The sequence below is a fragment of the Crinia signifera genome, chromosome 4 (genome assembly GCF_055691185.1).
Source record: "Crinia signifera chromosome 4, ASM5569118v1, whole genome shotgun sequence".
Lineage (NCBI taxonomy): Eukaryota > Metazoa > Chordata > Amphibia > Anura > Myobatrachidae > Crinia > Crinia signifera.
Window position 1 is genome coordinate 119,126,151 of NC_139220.1, and position 19,581 is coordinate 119,145,731.

Sequence of the window (19,581 nt, forward strand, 5' to 3'; positions counted from 1 at the left end):
TGGGACTGTAAAAAATAATTCCATGCTGCTGGTGCACTGACGTGTGCCACTGAGTGCCAGCAGCCGCTTTTTGAAATCCGGAGCCGGGAGATGACGCGGACGGACCCGAGTCAGGCGGGAATCTCAGAGCGCTGCTCGGAACCGGGCTCGGAATGATGACGTTCGTGGGGGTTCGGATCTCTGGAATCCGAGTCTGCACATCTCTACTGCCTACCTACCTAGTAGTTTAGTTTCTCTACCCACTAAGCTACTATATTATTATTAATACTTAATTAATTTAATTATATATAGTGACAGTCCACTGGTGCTCTCTCTTTTTTTGGGGCACAACTTGTCTATGATATGATCTTTTGTTTAAAAATTCACTTTTATTATTTTCGGTTACCGAAAATAATAAAAGTGAATTTTTAAACAAAAAATCATATCATAGACAAGTTGTGCCCCAAAAAAAGAGAGAGTCCTTCTCTGTTCTTTCTATGCTACAATACTTTACTCTCTAGGGAGCACCTCCACATATAAGATTAATCGGTACGATTGTACCCACTATACTCTTTTTCATTGTGGAATGCTACATTAAACCTTAATTTTTCTTTGAGTAATTACAGTGAATACCTGTGCGTGGACAAAAAAAACCCTTCCCCTTTTCCCATACTAAGAGTCCACTGGTGCTGCCTGCACTGAATACTGTGAATAGAGGGTGCCAGTATTATTTACTCAGTCCACTGTTGCCACTGGCAGTGCTACTGCCTAAGTGTACCTACCTAGTAGTACAACTACATACTAGGCTCCTACAGTATATATAATTTAATAAAAAAATAATACTTGTGCTGCGTGGGACTGTAAAAAATAATTCCATGCTGCTGGTGCACTGACGTGTGCCTAATAATAAAATTAATTATTATAAATTCTGCTGGTGCACAACACTAGTATTGCTGACGTATCTACCTGTCTTGTGCATAGTTATCCAGCTACCTTGGTGCAACCTTTTGCCCTAAAAACAATATTGTGAGGAGTGAGGTGTTCAGAATAGACTGGAAATGAGTGGAAATGAATGTTATTGAGGTTAATATAGCGTAGGAGCAAAAAAAAAAAAACATCCCATCTTATTAAATTAACCTATTCGAAGTGGGTATGAGTCATTAGGTCGACCACATGGAAAAGTCAACATGGCTAAGGTCAACAGGGTCAAAATGCTGACACACGCATTTGGTCAACATGAGTTTTTCACTTTTTTGTCCTGAATGTCAACATAGTCACCATGTCCCCTGGCATGTTTTAGGCACACTATTCTATTCTCTCTCCACGCCCTAGTGGATGGTAGGGGAATGAAATACCGCCTGTCAGCTAAATAAAAAAAACTAAAAATTCATGTTGACCTCTTGACTGTCATTGTTCACCTAAATGTTTGTGTCGACCTTTTGAACATGTCGACCTTAGCCATATCAACCTAAGCCCGGTGTCGACCAAAACCCATGTCGACCTAAGTCATGTGTTGTCATAAGCCCTGTCGATTTTTAGTGATCAACCCAATGCATGTTGACCTTAATAGTGTAATAGAGGACAAAAAACCTGGGGGTCCCGCATATTTTGAAACCAGCGTCGGCCCAACAGCCCGCGGTGTCATGCCACAGCCAGGGGGAACTTTTTACATAAGGTCCCCCAGCCGAACCATGAGCACCGTGGCTGGTGAGCCTTGGCTGGGGTACCTGGAGGAGTGGGGACCCCCCCAATACAGGGGTCCCCCCAGGCTTCACCAGTCCAGGGCTGAAGCCCGGGGCTGTCACCGGCGTCCCAGGGCTTTGGGTTAAAACAGTCATTTATAATATTGCTTTATTAAACTACAAGTTCCAGCATGCAGGGCATTAATGGGCCCACTGGAACTTGTAGTCCACCTGTAAAAAGAATGTTAAAATAAAAGACACACACACACAGAAAAGTATAACTTTATTACACACACAAACACACGCCTCACTTTTACACCAATATACTTACCAACCCAGGGTCCAGCGCTGGCCTCCCTCCTCCAGAGCCAGCTCATCCGCCACTGACAGTGGGGTGATCCGGCTTTCTCCGGCGCTGCTAACAGCTTCTATAGCGCTGTCCCATCGCTACAGAGGCTGCTAGCGTCTTTGGCCGATGCATCTCCATGGAGACACATAGCTCAGCCAATCAGGGCTGAGCTATGTGTCTCCATAGAGACGCATAAGCCAACCACTCAAGCAGCGTGTGAGTTCCATAAAATCTGAGCTGCATGGCTAAAAGCTCAACCCCCAGATTAATTACGGGAGATCCTAGGGACTGCTAAAATTCCTTCATCTATAGATCAGAGTAATCGGGTGGAACAGTATGGAATCAGAAGATACTTCAGGTACCTTGGGACTCGGTCATGTAGGACTTTGAAACACTTTTAGTTTATCTTCAAAATGATTTCATGAGCGGCCAGTGCAGGGAATACAGAATGGGAGTTATGTGGCTAGAACAGGGCTGGTTGGTTAACAGCCTGGCAGCTGTGTTTTGTGCCAGCTGCCATCGGTGCAGTTCTTTTGATAGGGGACCAAAGTAGAGGGCATTGCAGTAATCTAATCGTCGCGATAATACGAATGCATGTATGACTTTTGGCAGATCTTCAGAGGTCATTAAGTGTTTGATTCTGGCCATGGTCCTCATATTAAAGAATGAGGATTTGATTGTGGCTAATGGTGGTGATTTTAATCTACTCGCTAAACAGCGAGTTCAGCCCCGTCCTGATGGTTATGAGACTGCGCATGGTCTTTTATGAGCATGTGCAGGTCCCCTTTGAGAGTGCCTGCTGCGACTTGCATAGCCGTTGAACCATTTGCAGGGATCAGGAAGGGCCAGGGGAAGTTGGCAGCGAGGACAGAGATCGCTCATGGAACGCTCAGCATTTCATGGGTGTCTCCATGAAAATGCTGGGTGTTCCCATGGGAATGCGGGCAGGACTATGTGGGCTGGGGGCGGGTGGATGATTTCACAGGACTTCAGCTGCCCACCCTTTCTTCTATTATTTGTGAAGCCAGGAGAGGGGGCGGGGGGGGGGGTGCTTGGGCTCTCGGTAAGCCGAATTAACCAGAATCAAGGCCAATATCTGATGTTTAAGTGTCTGCACATGATCAGAGTTCTGTAATTCTATACCCCCAAGTGTCAATTCAGTTGGATGGCTATGCTGCAGTCTTGTCCTTTGCCATACCTCCCAACTGTCCCTTTTTCCGATGGAGCGTCCCATTTTTTGGGGACATTTCTGCGTCAGGCTCAGAGCCTGCAGTGTCCCGCAGCGGGAGGTGTTAGTTGGGAGTCATGCACACAGCATCTTTTCATGCCCCACATCGGTGAAAACAGGGCCCTACGAGAGCGTTGTGAGTATAGGTCACACCCCTTCCTGCTAGGCCACGCCCAGAAAAAAATGGGCATGTGGGTTGGGAGGTATTTCTTTGCTAAGTTTGTTGAATATGTAGTGAAAACAGAATACAGACAGCTTTCTAACTTCAAAGAAGTGGTTTTCTAAATGTCAATGCAGGTTTAGGAGCCAGGAAAGAAGGAGCTTCTGTTGTTTGTTCAGAATGTCTTAAGAGTCTACTCCGAGAAAAGTACTTTATCACATAGTCTTATCCTGCCAGGTCTAATGTTATCAGTTTCACTTCTATCTTATTCTGAGGGCAAAAAAGTATGAGTTATAGGAATGCAATGTAGTGGTTCACTGCTTTCAGTGATCATGTGGTTTGCAGTATGGTCAATGTACAGGAAGAGGCACTTGTATTTATACAGTTGTTATGATGTACAGAGAGCAGCTACTATAGGACTGAAAGGTTGAGAAAATACATGGAATGTATTAGGGATAACATTCATATATGCTGTATGTTGTTTGGCAACTGTAATATTTAACTGTTCTAATGTTTATACAGTATATGGATAGCGAAACTGCTATAAAAAAGATTCTCTATACTGCTTAGTGCAGATAGCATTTACATTGCCTGCTACATGACATTTGTTTGTCTGGCATAGTTCATTTAAAAGCATGTAAATCATTCAGATAGGAACAGATAATACACCAGTGTGTATATTAGAAATCCCTTATTATCATGACTGTTTCAACTCTGAACACCTGAACAAAAATGTTCAGGTGTGTGCACGTTGTAGCTGAACATGTGTTTAGTCTCATAGTTTCCATCAGCAACCACATACCTCCCAATTTTAGAGTGGACAGTCCCTTTTTTCCGGGACTGTCCTGCTGTCCCACCTCCAGAATTCGGTGGGGGGGAGACCTTTTCTTACTAGGACATTGGTAATGTATGCATGCACACAGAGTCTATTCACTTGAAGAGAGGGACAAGGGGTGAAAACAGGGTGTGGCAACACCCTTACCATGAGATTGCACCTCCCAGTTTGTACCTATTGACCGCAAGAAAACGTTGTGAGGTATGCACAGAGAAAGATTTAGAATTCATGGGGGCCTATGCAAGACACCCAACACTGATTTGGGTAGAAAGCACCCCTGCACCCCCCCCCCCCACCCAAATCAGGACATTAGTGGGGTCCTGCAGGCCCCCACCCCCGGATCAGGACAGAACATAAGCCAGCTCCCACACTAAACCCCCCTGTCTCTATTTTCATGACACACACATTGGGATATTAGCTGGCTTTTGCATCTCCAAAGAGTTGAGTCATCACTCCTTCACCAAAACTAGTGTTAATGCATGCTGCTGGCATCTGGACTGGCTTCATCAGGAACATTACTCTCGTAGTTGTCCTGAAAGGTAAAATTTGTTTTTAGAAATATTAACCTTTCGCTTCCTATAGTTTTTCATTTTTCATTCTTTGTATGTGTTGTTTTGTTTGTTTCTAATAATCCACAGCTATTTATTTTACTCGAATGCAAAATTAGTTAAATGCATTGTATCCAGGGGAGGCTTCAGAGGGGGAGCTGCAGCTCAGTTCAAAATTCAAATAGGGGAGGCACAGCAACTGCCATTCCAAACTGACTCACTGGTGGTTAGTGTGGCTCCCTTATTTGTATTTTGGACTATGCTGCAGCCCCACCTCTGGAGCTGCCAATGATTATATGCAATGTGAGGATTGATTATGTAGGAACAGTGCTGAGTAATGGCAGTACTCACAGCAGAAAAAGTTACATAGAATGGGTAAAATTTACTAAGGTCAAATGGCTACTAATATGCCTTTTTAGTAGCCATTTGAGCACGTATACGGCCGTAAAATCCTATTTTTGGAATTTGGCCGATATACAGGCATTTGTATCCATATTCATGGTGCATTCGTATTCATATTTCGGAATATGAATGTATACGCCATCGAAAGAATACAAATAGGAATCACCATTCAGTCGAATGGTGATTCCTAATTTACTAACCAGCCATATATAATATACGGCTGGTAATTGCCATGGAAATATGCCTGGAAAATACAACAAATTTTTCAGGCTTATTTGACTTTTGCACGAGATTCATGCAAGCTTTAGTGTAAAAAAATAGAAACATTTTATAATTTAAAAAAAAGGTGTGTCCCTCACCCCCATGGCCGTAACCAGCCCCAGGGTCAAAGAGCTGGTCCTGGTTTCAAAAATTCCGAGAAAATTCCCCAATATTTTTAAAACCAAAAGGCTCAAGGGCCAGCCCTGGTTCCCAAAATATGGGGTGCAAAATTAATAGGGGTCCCCGTAATTTGAGAACCAGCACCGGGCCCAACCAGCCCCGGCCAAAGCATGCCCCCCCCCCCCCCCCCCCTCCAGAACTAACCCTCCCAGTCTGAAGCCCGGGGCTGTCCCCGGTGCCCCTGATTCTAGTGTACAAAAGTAGATCAATTAAATATTGGTTCCACAGCAGAGTCCCAGCAAGCCTCCAATATATATATATATATATATATATATATATATATATATATATATATATATATATATATATACTACATTGAATATAGATTGTATATTGTAAAATTATATATATATATATATATATATATATATATATATACAGCTGTGTGGGCGAACCAGCACTCCTCCAATATGGATAGCTGCCCCGGGTGTCCTCAGTAAGATTGGTAGGGATAGGAAAAATTTGAGTCACTCCATGGGTCTTGGTAAATATAGAGTATCTTTATGTAAGCATGGTTAAGCTGATAAGTTAATACAGTAGCATGGGTCACAAGGTCGACGTTTCAATATCTAAGATATTTTCCTCAAGACAACTCATGCAGAAAGTACATAACTCGCACGGCAGCGAGATAACAAAGACAGCGCACGGAGGCGCACATACAAATATTTATAAATACCCGCTCCTGATCTCTGCCACGGCCGGGTGCAGCACGCTGATCGTCCCACGGGACGCTGCGCATACTGCTGATGTCAGTCCTGATCTGGCTGCTAAGCAACCAGCCTGGACGCTATCCCAGGCCGCAGCAGAAATGGTGGCGGCACATGAAAGGCAATGGGGATGCACAGAGCCATGTAAATTAATACGCAATGATGAGCACATAACTAAGTGAAAAGGCACGATATGATAAACACTGGGGATGGGGCATGGGAGTCCATGATCAAAGGAATGTCTGCCATGTGAACCGTTCATTCAAACCCCGCGGTCTGATGGTCTGCAGGCGGTAAATCCATTTGGATTCAAGTCTCAGTAGCTGGCCATTCCTGTCTCCCCCTCTCAATGATGCTGGTACATGATCGATAATGATAAATCTCATGTCAGAAATGGTGTGTTTGGACTCCAACCAGTGTCGGGCCACTGGTTGGTCCGATTTCTTGGTGAGAAGGGCTTGATTAATTGCTGACCTATGAAGCGCCATGCGCTCGCGGATGGTCCTTACAGTTTTACCTATATAATGGAGTCTGCATGGACAGAATAACATGTATACCACATGTGTGGTCAGACATGTGAGAACAAATTTGATGCGAAATGATTGTTCACTATGTGGATGTTGGAAAGATTTGCATACCACCAGGTTTTTGCACGTGGTGCACTTGAGACACTTGTAGCATCCTGGTGGTCTATGCAGCAAATGTGATCTGGGTTGATCGCTGGAGAACCCGGTGATGTCTGTTTGCATGATGAAATCCTTGATGTTGCGTCCTCTGGTGTAGCAAGATAGGGGACGTACCGAGTGGAAGCAAGGTAAGGTGGGATCAGTCTTTACAATTGGCCACAACGCTCTGGTGGCCCGTTGTACCACCGTGCTAGCGGTGGTGAATTGTTGTTTCCACGGTAAGACTTGTTGTGGAACTTTAGGCTGACAGGACAGTAACTGTGACCTGGGCATAGACAATACTTCTTGTTGGGTTTTCTTGAGAGAATTTAAGTTATATCCTCTATTGTGAAATTTGTTCACTACCATATTAGTACTTTTAGTAGCCTCAACAGCTGTACTAGATATTCTTGCCACCCTCATCAGCTGACATATGGGGAGACCCCTCTTGAGTGGCTTAGGGTGGTAACTGGAGGCCAGCAACAGGGTGTTGCGATCGGTGGGTTTCGTGTACACCCCTGTAGTGATCTTCCCATCCTTGATGTTGATCAGTACGTCTAAAAAATTGATGCTCTGGTGCTGTATGTTATTAGTATATTTTATGGGTGTCCTGCTTTGGTTAATGCACTCAATATGATGTTCAAGTTCAGGTATAGGTCCTGTCCACAGCAAGAATAGATCATCAATAAATCTTACAAACATCAGGACATGTTGATTAAATGTCTGCTGACCCAAATTTTTTTCCTGTTCTTCCTTAAACATATAGATGTTGGGGAAGCTCGGTGCCACCGGGCTCCCCATAGCGCACCCGCTTAGTTGTTGGAAGAATTTTCCGTCATACATGAAGTAATTTCGTTCCAATGTGAGAGATAGAAGTTGTAAAAATAGTGAATGTTCCATCTCCTGTATGTTGTTTTGACGTAAGAAAGAGGCCACTGCTGCAACCCCTGCCTGTTGTGGGATGGATGTGTATAAACTACACACATCCATAGTGACCAAAACAGTGTTTTCTGGAACGGTGTCAAACTGTTGAAGACGGTTAAGAAATGCAGTGGTGTCCCGAATGAAAGTGGCCTGGGACTGAATATAGGGTTGCAGAATGGTGTCAAGCAGTTTGGAAATAGGTTGATACAGTGACTGATTGGCCGTGATAATGGGTCTTCCGGGGGGTTTGGTGATATTTTTATGAATTTTGGGAACAGTGTAGATTAATGGAATGACCGGGTGTGGTTGTTTTAATGCAGACGCCAATTTCTCATCCAATATGCCTTCATTGACAGCCTGTAAGATAGCATCCAATTCCCGTTTGTATTGAATGGTGGGATCATTGGGAAGTCCTGCATATGTGTCGGCATCAGATAGTTGTGATTCCAACTCCGACTTGTAATCCTCAAGATTTTGGACTACTATTGCCCCGCCTTTATCTGCCGGGCGTATGATTATATGACGGTATTGAGAAAGCTGTCTGAGAGCCTCTTGTTCCTGTCAGGACATATTATGGTGAATGGCAGGTACTGCTGCATTGAACTTGGCTACCGAGGCATCAATGAGACGGGAGAAGGTGGGAATGGAGGTGTTGATGAAATTAGGATCAAAGGTGGATTTGGACCGGGAACGAATGAATTGTTGGATATTAGATGTGGGTTCATTGGTGTTTTGATGTTGAAAGTGTTCCTTTAATCTTAAGTTACGTTCAAATCTATATAGGTCGATCTGTCACTGGAATTCATTGAATTTGTTGGTTGGGATAAAGGTCAGTCCCCGATTTAGCACTGAGATCTCTGCGGGAGAGAGTGAGTGGGATGAAAGATTGTACATCAATTCAGGGCCAGAGCTCTCAGCTCGCGCGATCCGCGAGTTTTGGCCCCCCGGCGGGTGGTCGCCCTCTGCCTCTTCGTTGTTTTTGAGTGCCTGACGCCTCTCCTAAAGGGACCTCAGTGCTTTGCGAAGGTTCATCCGATTCCCTGATGCGAAAGTCGCTGTCGGAGTTTGATGTTTGGACCTCACGGGTCTGATTTTCCCTTCTTTTGCGATAGGAGAAATTTCCACCACGGGCTTGTGATTGTGGATACGAGTCGCCCCCCATGAGCCAACGGTATACCCGGTTTTCCTCGTAATCACTAGTGACTGTGACCAGTTTATTGGCTTTAAATTTTGGGAGATCCTGTTTGTATTTTTCCACTTTTTGATTAATGGACAGGAGCCATTCAGGGTTAGTGGTGCGTATGGTGGGTATATCGAAGGTAGTCTCCTATGCGGTGATTTTTTCTTTAACCAGCTGGAGATCGCGGGCTGACTCCTCAATTACTAGTAGTATGAGGTCGTTACTACATTTATTTAAAATCCCGACCCACTTGACGCAAAAGTCGGGATTATAACGCCCAATGGTCGGTGAATTTCGGATCCGGAATCCTCTAGGGATCATTTGTTGGCAATTGCCTAGTTTGCCTATGCCTAAGGTCAGCTCTGATCAGCCGTGTGTTCAAATATTAGAAAATTTCTCCCAATGTATCAAAACTTGCTTTGTATTTTCTGAACACGCAGCGTACCAGTTACATTTTGTTGTACTCTATTCTGTATGTGGACCACTGTGTCTAATAACCAAATGCACTCTGTTTCCTATTGACTCAAATCCTGCTTTACTCTTTCAGTGCCTGAAGACCCACCTCAGAATCTTGTTAAGGGCAATATTACAGCAAGATCATTTTCAGTCACTTGGGATGCTCCAACTATTGTCACAGGAAAATTTAGTTACAAAGTTGAATTGTACGGTCCAGTTGGTAAGTAATAAATACAGTACTGCTTTTATTTACTAATAATAACTTTAATATGCTAAATAGAATGATATAATAATAATAACTTCAATTTCCTAAATGGAATTATAGAATAATAATTTATATTGGGTACTTGGTTTCCAACCATTCCACAACAAATTGCTGCAGTATATTATTGTATGTGGCGATGTGAGTAAACACACTGCACTACCTTCATTAATAATGGCTACTGAATGCATTATGGGGCTAATGCAGAGCTGAAGTTGTATGTATGTGACACAGTGCACTGCTCCATATATACAGTGTATACAAGGATTCCTAGCTGTCATGTTATGGGGGGGGGGGGAGGGTTCAATCTCCTGCCACTATTCCCAACGGAGCAAAGAGCGTCGGGGCCCTATTCAATGTGGTCTTTCCCGGCAGCATTGAACAGGGATCTCGGCAGAAGGAGACAGACTTTAGAAGCAGTCGGGCCCGTTCTGGCGAGAACGGCCGTGGATTGTCAAGCTCCCAGCCGTAGCTAGACGATCCACGGCCGTACCTCATGGCCACGCCCCCTTTTCAGCATTCGGCATGCAGTACATTGAATCCCGCCTGCTGATTTCACATCGAGCCAGCCAAGAACGGGACAGGGTCACGGCTGTCGGGCCAGCCCAACAGTCGTGACCCTGGATTGAATATCCCCCTTAAGCCGTATATTTGGTGCACACATTACATCATTAATAAACAGGCACTACCTCCCTATGCATTGCTTATGTAAGTGCTTTCCATTACAGCCCAGTAATACCCCTACAGTCACAGATGGAAATGGATGGGGCTTAAGGGGTGTACACACCAAGCGATTTTTGCTTGTGAGCGACTTTAACTAAGCAATTTTGTCTATGGGCGATTTTGACTATACTAGACTTAACATACTTGCTTGGTATTCATTGCAGATCGCCTAGAGAATATCTCCCTCAGCAGTGAATAGCAGCAATTTTGACTAGACAGCCAGCGATCTAGTCAAAATATTCTTGCCTGGCAACTCTTTTTTATTAAGCGATAGTATAGGGAGATTTGTCTAACCTTTACAGCAATCTTTACTAACCTTCTAAGCAATTTTGACTATGTAGTCAAAATCGCTTAGAAGGATCGTTCCGTGTGTACACTCCTTTAGGTGCATGTTCTTGCTTCTAAATCATGTGTAGAGTGAAAACATACAAGTAGTGTTCAGCAACCAGACATACAGTACATTCAACTCATTTGCCCCCACCCAGCAGCAAACACAGGTTTTCTGGATGGGTTTTCCCAAATGTTTGATTTTAGAGCAATTGTTGCCAGCACATGAAGGGTATTTCAGCAAGCTATAGTATGCCTCAAACAAAGTACAGTTTATACTGTATAATAGAGACGGTTATGGTATGCATCATAGACTGTCTCATGATAGACAGTCATATGGTCGACCACTAATGGTCGACATTCACAAAGTCGACAGGGTCTAAAGGGTGACAGGTAAAAGGTCGACATGGTTATATGGTCAACATGAAAAAAGGTTGACATGGTCAAAAGGTCAACAGGTAAAAGGTCGACATATGAAAGGTTGACATGGTCAAAAGGTCGACATCCAAAATGTCAACATGGAGAAAGGTTGACATGGGTTTTTTAATGTTTTTAGGGTGTCTATGTCAACATAGGTCAACATGGACATTGTCTAAGTGTACCGCTGCGCTCGCCATGCTTCGGGCTCAGTGCCTCACTGCGCTTGGTACACTATTTTATTCTCTCTCCACACCCAAGTGGATGGTAGGGCATGAAATACTGCCTGTCGGCAGAAAATTTAGTAAAAAAATGTATGTCGACCTTTTTCATGTCAACCTTTTGACCATGTCAACCTTTTGACCATGTCGACCTATTGCCTGTCAACCTTTAAACTCTGTGGACCTTTAGTCCCTGTAATCCTATTGTATGTCGACCTTTAAATCCTGTTGACCTTTTGTCTGTTGACCTTTTGACCCTGTCGACCTTTTAATTGTCAACCATTAGTGGTCGACCATTTGACTGTTTATCATGAGTCGGTCTATGATCAGTCCGTATAGCAATATTGACCTATGCTGCCCAATGATCACAGTAACCACCTACCAGAGAAAACCAATAGGGAAAAGTAAGAAGCACTGGTATCAGGGAGCACTTTGTGTATGTCAGGGTGTAGATGAAGTGCTGTCATTGGTCAGCCATGTCTGGTAATGTTGTACCATAGGTGCATGAAATCATAGGGTGCGTACACACGGGGCACTGAGCAATATGATCGCTAGCAATATATTGCTCAGCAATCATACTGCTCAGTGCCCCGTTTTCATCTGCGACCAGAGATGGTCGCAGATGAAAATGTCACACTGCCGGGAGAAGAGACAGTGGAAGTCGCTGGTCGGAGGAGCATGCTCCTCCGACCAGCGACCATTCCGGGGCTAAAAACGTGAGCGCGCACCCGTCGATTTATCGCTGGTGCACACTCCAATCACTGGCAATATAGTCGCTCAGCGACCATATTTCCAGCGATATTTGCTATAATCGCCCCCGTGATTACACAGCCTAAAGGGCCCACTAATGCCCCTGTCACCCTCTTTCTGTCACCTACTGTTTTTTTCTGTCACACACCTTCCCTCCCTGCCACCAACTGCCATTTTGCATATTGTGAACTCGAGTTGGGGTGGAGGAGGTCGGCCTAAATTATATTTTTTGCACCTTGTCCAACCACTCACATGTTCTGACACTGATACTGTCTATTCATTGTATTAGAAAGGTCTAAAACTGAAATACAAAATCAACAGTTAAATAGTTCAAATGTATAAATAAGGTAACAACCACAATGGTATAAATCGGTGTTTATATAATGCAATCTTGCTTAGCTTTAGCCATAATGTAAATTCCCCACACATTAAAACAGCCCTTTGTGCATCACCTAACTGTAATTATTTGTATGTTTGTGTTAGGTGAAAGCTGTGGGAATGAATGAGTATAAAAAAATCACCTACTGATTATTTTGCTAATATAACGGGGCTATATTCATTATCTAATCTTGAAATTTTTTTAGCATTTAAAAGAAAATTCAGTTTCAACCACAGCACTTAAAAATGGGCATGTGAAACATTTCTCTCACTTACAAAATGAATACTTTTCCCATCAGGTCGGGTTTTGGATAACAGCACAAAAGATCTCAAGTTTACTTTTACGAACCTCACTCCTTTCACAAGCTATGATGCGTACATCAGCGGAGAAACAAGTGCAGGTGTTGGGCCCAGATCCAATGTATCTGTTTTCACTCCAGCTGAAGGTAACTGTGGCTTTCTTACAGCAGTTTATATCTGGTTGCCTAAATATATCATGTACAGTAGAAAAATATACCATGCATTTTAATAGCTGATAACAAAATATTCTATGTAACTTCTTTGACTGAGCAAGCACGAGACCAGTGTAAATGTGGTGATTTGCAGAGAGGGAAACAAAGTTGTTGTCATAGGTACAATCAGGTTTTCTTCTAACAGCAGAACTAAAGCTGGTGTCTAACCTCAGAATGGAAGAGCTGCGCCTTACTGGTCAGTTGAATCATCATAGCGAAGATGCACTAGCCTATCAGCTGCATTTAAAAAATGACGGAAGTTGACCAAAGTGCTGAGTGTCCCGTTTTCATCATCAGCTGGGATTGATGGTTCAGGACCATTTCAAATGATCCGTGGCCAGTGCTGGTGGCTGCCAATCATAAAATATGTGGACAAGCAGAAGCAAATCCTGTTCCTCGTCACATAACTGAACTTAAGGATGACATATAAACACAATCTACTTATATTTATATTATTTTCTACATTTATTTTGTCCTAGGGGTTCTATGTATTCTGATATACTAGGGCACCGTGATTAAAAAAAAGATTGGGACTGACTACGCTAGACAATGAGCAATGATATCTGCATTTTATCCACAAGGTGGCAGTATATAACCAGTACATGCAGTACAAGTAGCTTCACACCCTGTCATTGCTCACTGATGTCCTACTGAAGAGCCTATGCATTTTTTTGAACAGAGGTTTAAAACAAATTTAGTAATAAGTAATATTCAAAGATGAACTTTGTGACACTGCGGATCCCAATCTTATAAGACATGGAAAAGAGGCTCTGATTATTGGGACGTTTATTTAATTGTTTTGCAAACTATACTTCATTTGATTAAGGGTTAACAAAGTACATATAGGCTGTGTCAAGTTCCGTCACCTTGTACCATATCCGAAATACAGTACATGCCCAAAAACCAGCTGCATTATTATAATAAACTTTTATATATTAGTTACATTTATTTGTTCACTTACAAAAAAATAGTGCAGACATTTCTGTCTGTTTTTATTATAACTAAAATGAAGGGGACTGTACAGTCATATTGAATGCTGGCAACCACATGTGGCCCACGTGAATGATCCTATCACTGGTGTACATGCTCTGATCTTGTAGTACAGTAAGGACCTTGTTACTATAATTAAATATGATGTCTTTAAGTACTAATACAGTATAATCCAGAACCAGCATTTTTATACAAGAAATAACTTAGAAATCATGGATAACATCTAGCGGGATGTGGTCATTAGGCCCTCAAGGTCGACCACTATTGGTCAACAGGTCAAAAGGTCAACACACGAAAATGGTCAACATGGCAAAAAGGTTGACACAAGCAAAAGGTCGACATGATTTTTTCATGATTTTTTTTTAAACCGACTTGTTCTTACTTTACCATTTGAGTGTTCTATAGGTCAACACATATTAGGTGGACTGGGTCGACCACTAAAGGTCGACATGGCTTAGGTCGATGTGCCTAAGGTCAACATGGTTGGAAGGGCGACACAAGCATTCAGTCGCCAATGATCTTCCAACCATATTGACCTTAGGCACATTAACCTATTCCTTTTGTCAACCTAAGCTACGTCAACCTTACCTGGTCAACCCAATGTTTGTTGACCTAATATTTGTCGATCCAATGGCCTATACCCCGAGTGGGCATAGAGAGAGAATAAAATAGTGTTATGAGTGCAGTAAGGCATTGTGCCCAAGGCATGGCGATAGTAGCAAGCCATTCAGGGGGACGTGGTACACTTATATGGTGTCTATGTCAACCTATGTCGACATAGACATCAAAAAGTGAAAACCTTTTTCATGTGGATATTTTGCTTGTGTCGACCTTTTGACCACATCGATATAATGCATGTTGAACATTTTGACATGCCAACCTTTCTGACTATCGGTCAATAGTAGTTGACCTTTTCACTGTTGACCTAGACACTGTTAACCTAACAAAGCGCACCCAAGTCTATCAAGTAATCAGTGTCTGCAATGCATTTATTATTGAAGTTTTCCCTGGAAAGGTCGATATGAGATTTTCCTGTTTTTATGTCAATGTCAACACCTGTCGTGGCCCTACCCAATTGGGATAGGCATATTGATATCCTTACAAAGAAATAAGGATCAAATATGCTTTGAGGTAACATTTTTAAAAAGGGGGCAGACTAGATGGGCCAAGTGGTTCTTGTCTGCATTTCTTTGCATGGCTCACTATAATATTGCCCCTACATGTCCACTGGGATGGTAAAGTCCTATTTAAAAAAAAAAAAAATGAAACATTCATGTCGACCTTTTTCATGTTGACCATTTGCTTGACTTGACCTAATGCATGTCAACCTTTTCATTTGTTGATCTAATGCATGTCGACCTTTTTAATGTGTCAAACCTTTGCCCGTCGACCAATAGTGATTGACCTTTTGACTGTGGACCTTGACACTGTTGACCTAATGACTGCATCCCTCTAGAGACTGCATTGGCTACAGTCCATTGAAGTTGGATAAGACTTCCTAGAAAGGAGTGACCTCTCATTGGAAGCACTCAATTTCTACACCTAAACCATGGACTGCCAGTCCAGTATGTGATTATTAGAAGACACTGCCGCTACTAGTTCCATCCAGGAAGGCCAGACAGGGCCTTTTCAGAAATAATATAGCCCAGTATAATTGAAAGAGGCAAGGCCCCTCCACATCCTCAATGTATCCCAAAATCCAAACTGAACCAATGGATGCACGGGTTCAGCAGGTCCCCAGAGCAAGCACATGCTATGCCCCGTCCCCCCCCTCCCTCCACACCCAACAGTACTGACAGGAGCTAAATGTTCATCAGATCTCCCCACATATCAACAGACATCCTACCTTCGGGATACGGTCATTAGGTCTACAGTATCTAGGTCGACAAGCATTGGGTCGACACCACTAGGTGAACAAACGCGCAGAATGCATGAATGCACGAATGCACAGAGGACCGAATGGATAACCCCCATAGCTGCTTGTACTCTGCTCCAGAGTATGCACAGTTCCAGACCACTCGAGATCCATCCACAAAACTGACACATCGGGTGACATTTAAGGATGCAAATTTATTGCATTTTCCAAAATGGCACATTATCGCACTTTTTAAAATTGCATTTTTTTGCCGGGAATTTGCATATTTAATGAGATGTGAATTTCAGGCAAAAAAGTGCGATAACGTGCGATTTTTTAATCATGAAAATGTGCAACTTTTAATCATGAACGTTTGTGCGAATTTGAGGACATGTGCGATTTTGTGTTAAAAAAAGTTTTAAAAAAAATTGGCGTGGGGTCCCCCCTCCTGAGAATTACCAGCCCCGGGCTCATTGAGCCGGACCTGGTTCCAAAAATACGGGGGACAAAAAAGCGTAGGGATCCCCCGTATTTCTGAAACCATCCCCAGGCTCTTGGACCGGTCCTGGTTCCAAAACTACGGGGGGGGGGGGGAGGGGGTTGGGAGAGACAAAAAAACTGGGGGTCCCCCATTTTTTGGAGCCAGCACCAGGCTCAAACTGCCCGCGGGGTCATGCTACAGCCAGGGGATGCTTTTTACATAAGGTCCCCCCTCTGTATCATGCTCACCATGGTTGGGCATCCCTGGATGGGGTACCTGGGGGAGTGGGGACCCCCCCAATGAAGGGGTCCCGCCCAGACTTCACCCATCCAGGGCTGAAGCCTGCGGCTGTCACCGGCGTCTGTGTGTTGTGGAACCCGGCCTGATACGGTTAAAACACCCCCCAAAAAATTGCTTTTTACAGGTGAACTACAAGTCCATCTTTAAAAAGAATGTTATAAAAAACACACACACACACACACAGAGAAAAGTTAAAGTTTATTAAACACACATTAATTTTATACCTATACTTACAACACCAGGTTCCAGCACAGACTCTCCCCTGCACCAGCTCATTCCGCACTGACTGTGGGGCGAGCCGGCTGCCTCCAATGTACTGACAGCGGAGGATCACGCTGTCACTGCTTTAGATGAACTCAGCCCTGACTCCACGCCGACGTGGATAGTGGGGGTATGAAAAGGTCGGAGGACGCGTACCGCTGCCCCTCGCGGGCTCGCTGCGCTCGCCACGCTTCGGGTTCACGTTGATCGTGGGGTGGCGTTAACTAATTTTGGGGGGCCATTTCACTGTTCTGGGGTGTTTTTGGGGGTTTCTGGACCATTTAACATTGTTCCCTGTTCATTTGGGTAAATTGAGGCATTTAACATTGTTCCCTATGGGAAATCGGGGGCATCGCGTCGGGACCATCGCATGCGATTTTTTAGCACGCATACGATGCGACCGATGAGATTTTTTTACCTGCGATGCCCCCGATTAGAATCGGTGTGGCCGTGCTAGGAAACAAGTACCTAAAGTAGATAGTGGGGTCTATTTCTGCAGCAGTGAAAATAGTGAATAACTGAGCTAATGGAGAAGTTGCCCGTGGCAACCAATCAGCCACTACATATAATTTTACAGAATACACTTGATAAATGTTACTTCAAAGCTGATTGGTTGCCATGGGCAACTTCACTTGCTCACTTCACCACTCGTCACTTCTTTATGTATAGACTCCATTGTATATTATTTATTCTACCTCAACTGTATTTAACAGCATAATTTATTTAACCATGAGATCAGCAATGGCAGCTTATGTCCTCACACAGACCTGCTATTTAGAGGTGTCCAACAAGCTTTCAATTGTTTATCAGGATGAGCTGACACAATGGTGTGATATTGACCTTTGTACACTGCTGTGGTGATTAGCATCAACACTTTTATTTCCCCTGGCAAGCAGCAGGGCGGAGCCTGACACATCATTAAGTGTGTGTTTGGTGCAGGTCAGCACAGTATGGTGGCTCTCTACAAAGCTGTGTGTGTCTAAAGGCCCCCATACACTAGCCGATTTTGGTCAGATTTCAGCCAGATCAGTCGGATCTGGCCGAAATCGGACCAAAATCGGCTAGTTTTGATGTCCCCTCAGATCCGATGCGCGGTCCCGTGCGCATCGGATCTGCGTCGGGTGGTCGGACCTGCTGCACGTCCGACCACCCGACTTGGGACCTAGTGGGGCGGTGGAGGGAGCAGGGGGGGCTGGGGACGCTGCGGGGGACACGTCTGTGTCCCCCGCTGCTGGGGACAGCGTCTGTGCGGCGAGAAGGTAGAGGGAGCAGGGGGGGCTGGAGACGCTGCGGGGGACACAGGCTGCATAGAGCCGGGCAGGGGGAGCCGGCCGGGAGCTGTCAGTAATGAATAAAAAAAAAGCCCATACAATGAATGGGCGGCCTGTGATTGGCTGAGCGCTCTCTCAGCCAGTCAGCAATTGGCTGAGAGAGCGCTCAGCAGCCAATCACAGGCTGCCCATTCATTGTATGGGCTTTTTTTTTTATTCATTACTGACAGCTCCCGGCCGGCTCTATGCAGCCTGTGTCCCCCGCAGCGTCTCCAGCCCCCCCTGCTCCCTCTACCTTCTCGCCGCACAGACGCTGTCCCCAGCAGCGGGGGACACAGACGTGTCCCCCGCAGCGTCTCCAGCCCCCCCTGCTCCCTCTACCTTCTCGCCGCAAAGACGCTGTCCCCCGCAGCGTCCCCAGCAGCGGGGGACACAGATGTGTCCCCCGCAGCGTTTCAGCCCCCCTGCTCCCACCAGCTCTCACCTCTTAGCCCCCCCCCCCCCCCCCCCTGCTCCCCGGGTTTTTTACATGTGATAAATCGAGACGATTTATCACATGTAAAAAATGGCACATCAAGTGCCAATCTAATCAAGCTCCCCCGGGGAGCAGCCGGGGAAGCTCAGGGGGAAGTCGGGGGCGACTTGTCCTAAGGACAAGTCGCCCTAGTGTATGGGGGCCTTAAGTGGCATGTATTCATACTGGATTTACTCCTACTGTACTTGTGATCTCCTAAATGAGTGTCAATAGCCTTTGTATAGCCATAATACAAATAAGAGATACTCTAATTGTGCTGATTAAGAGCTGTGAAGTAATATCCTTTGTTTGCAGTCCCTTTAATGGTTCTTTTTTTTTTGTGTGGGCTTGTATGGAAAGGATAGTGGGCTTGGGTGTGGTATAGGGGTCCGACAGTGGGGATCCCGACAGTTATTAGCCCGACGTCTGATCCCGACTGGCCGGACTCAGACAGCATGGTGAGCGCAACAAAGCCCCTTGCGGGCTCGCGGTGCTCGCCACGCTACTGGCACGGTGGCTTGCTGTGCTCGCCACCTATTCTCCCTCTATGAGGGTCGTGGACCCCATGAGGGAAAATAGCAGGTGGCCGTCGGGAACCCGGCTGTCAGTGTTTTGACAGTTGGGATCCCTACGTCGGGTAAATGCCCATTCTACTCGACTTTGGAAGTCTTAACCCTCAATGAGATTATTCATCTGTTTTATGAAGTGATGTTTACGCTTGCCCTAAGGGCTTTTTTTATTGTTAATAATAAATTGTTTTTTA

The 19,581-nt window shown here is 44.6% G+C and overlaps 1 protein-coding gene across 1 annotated transcript in view; it reads left to right on the forward strand.

Moving 5' to 3' along the window:
* Positions 1-19,581, forward strand: part of PTPRQ (protein tyrosine phosphatase receptor type Q) — a 300,600-nt gene that overhangs the window by 124,981 nt on the left and 156,038 nt on the right. The window contains exons 25-26 of the mRNA XM_083182313.1: positions 9,648-9,776; positions 12,934-13,080. Coding sequence (XP_083038439.1) covers positions 9,648-9,776; positions 12,934-13,080 — 276 coding nt within the window. The remainder of the gene's footprint in view (positions 1-9,647; positions 9,777-12,933; positions 13,081-19,581) is intronic.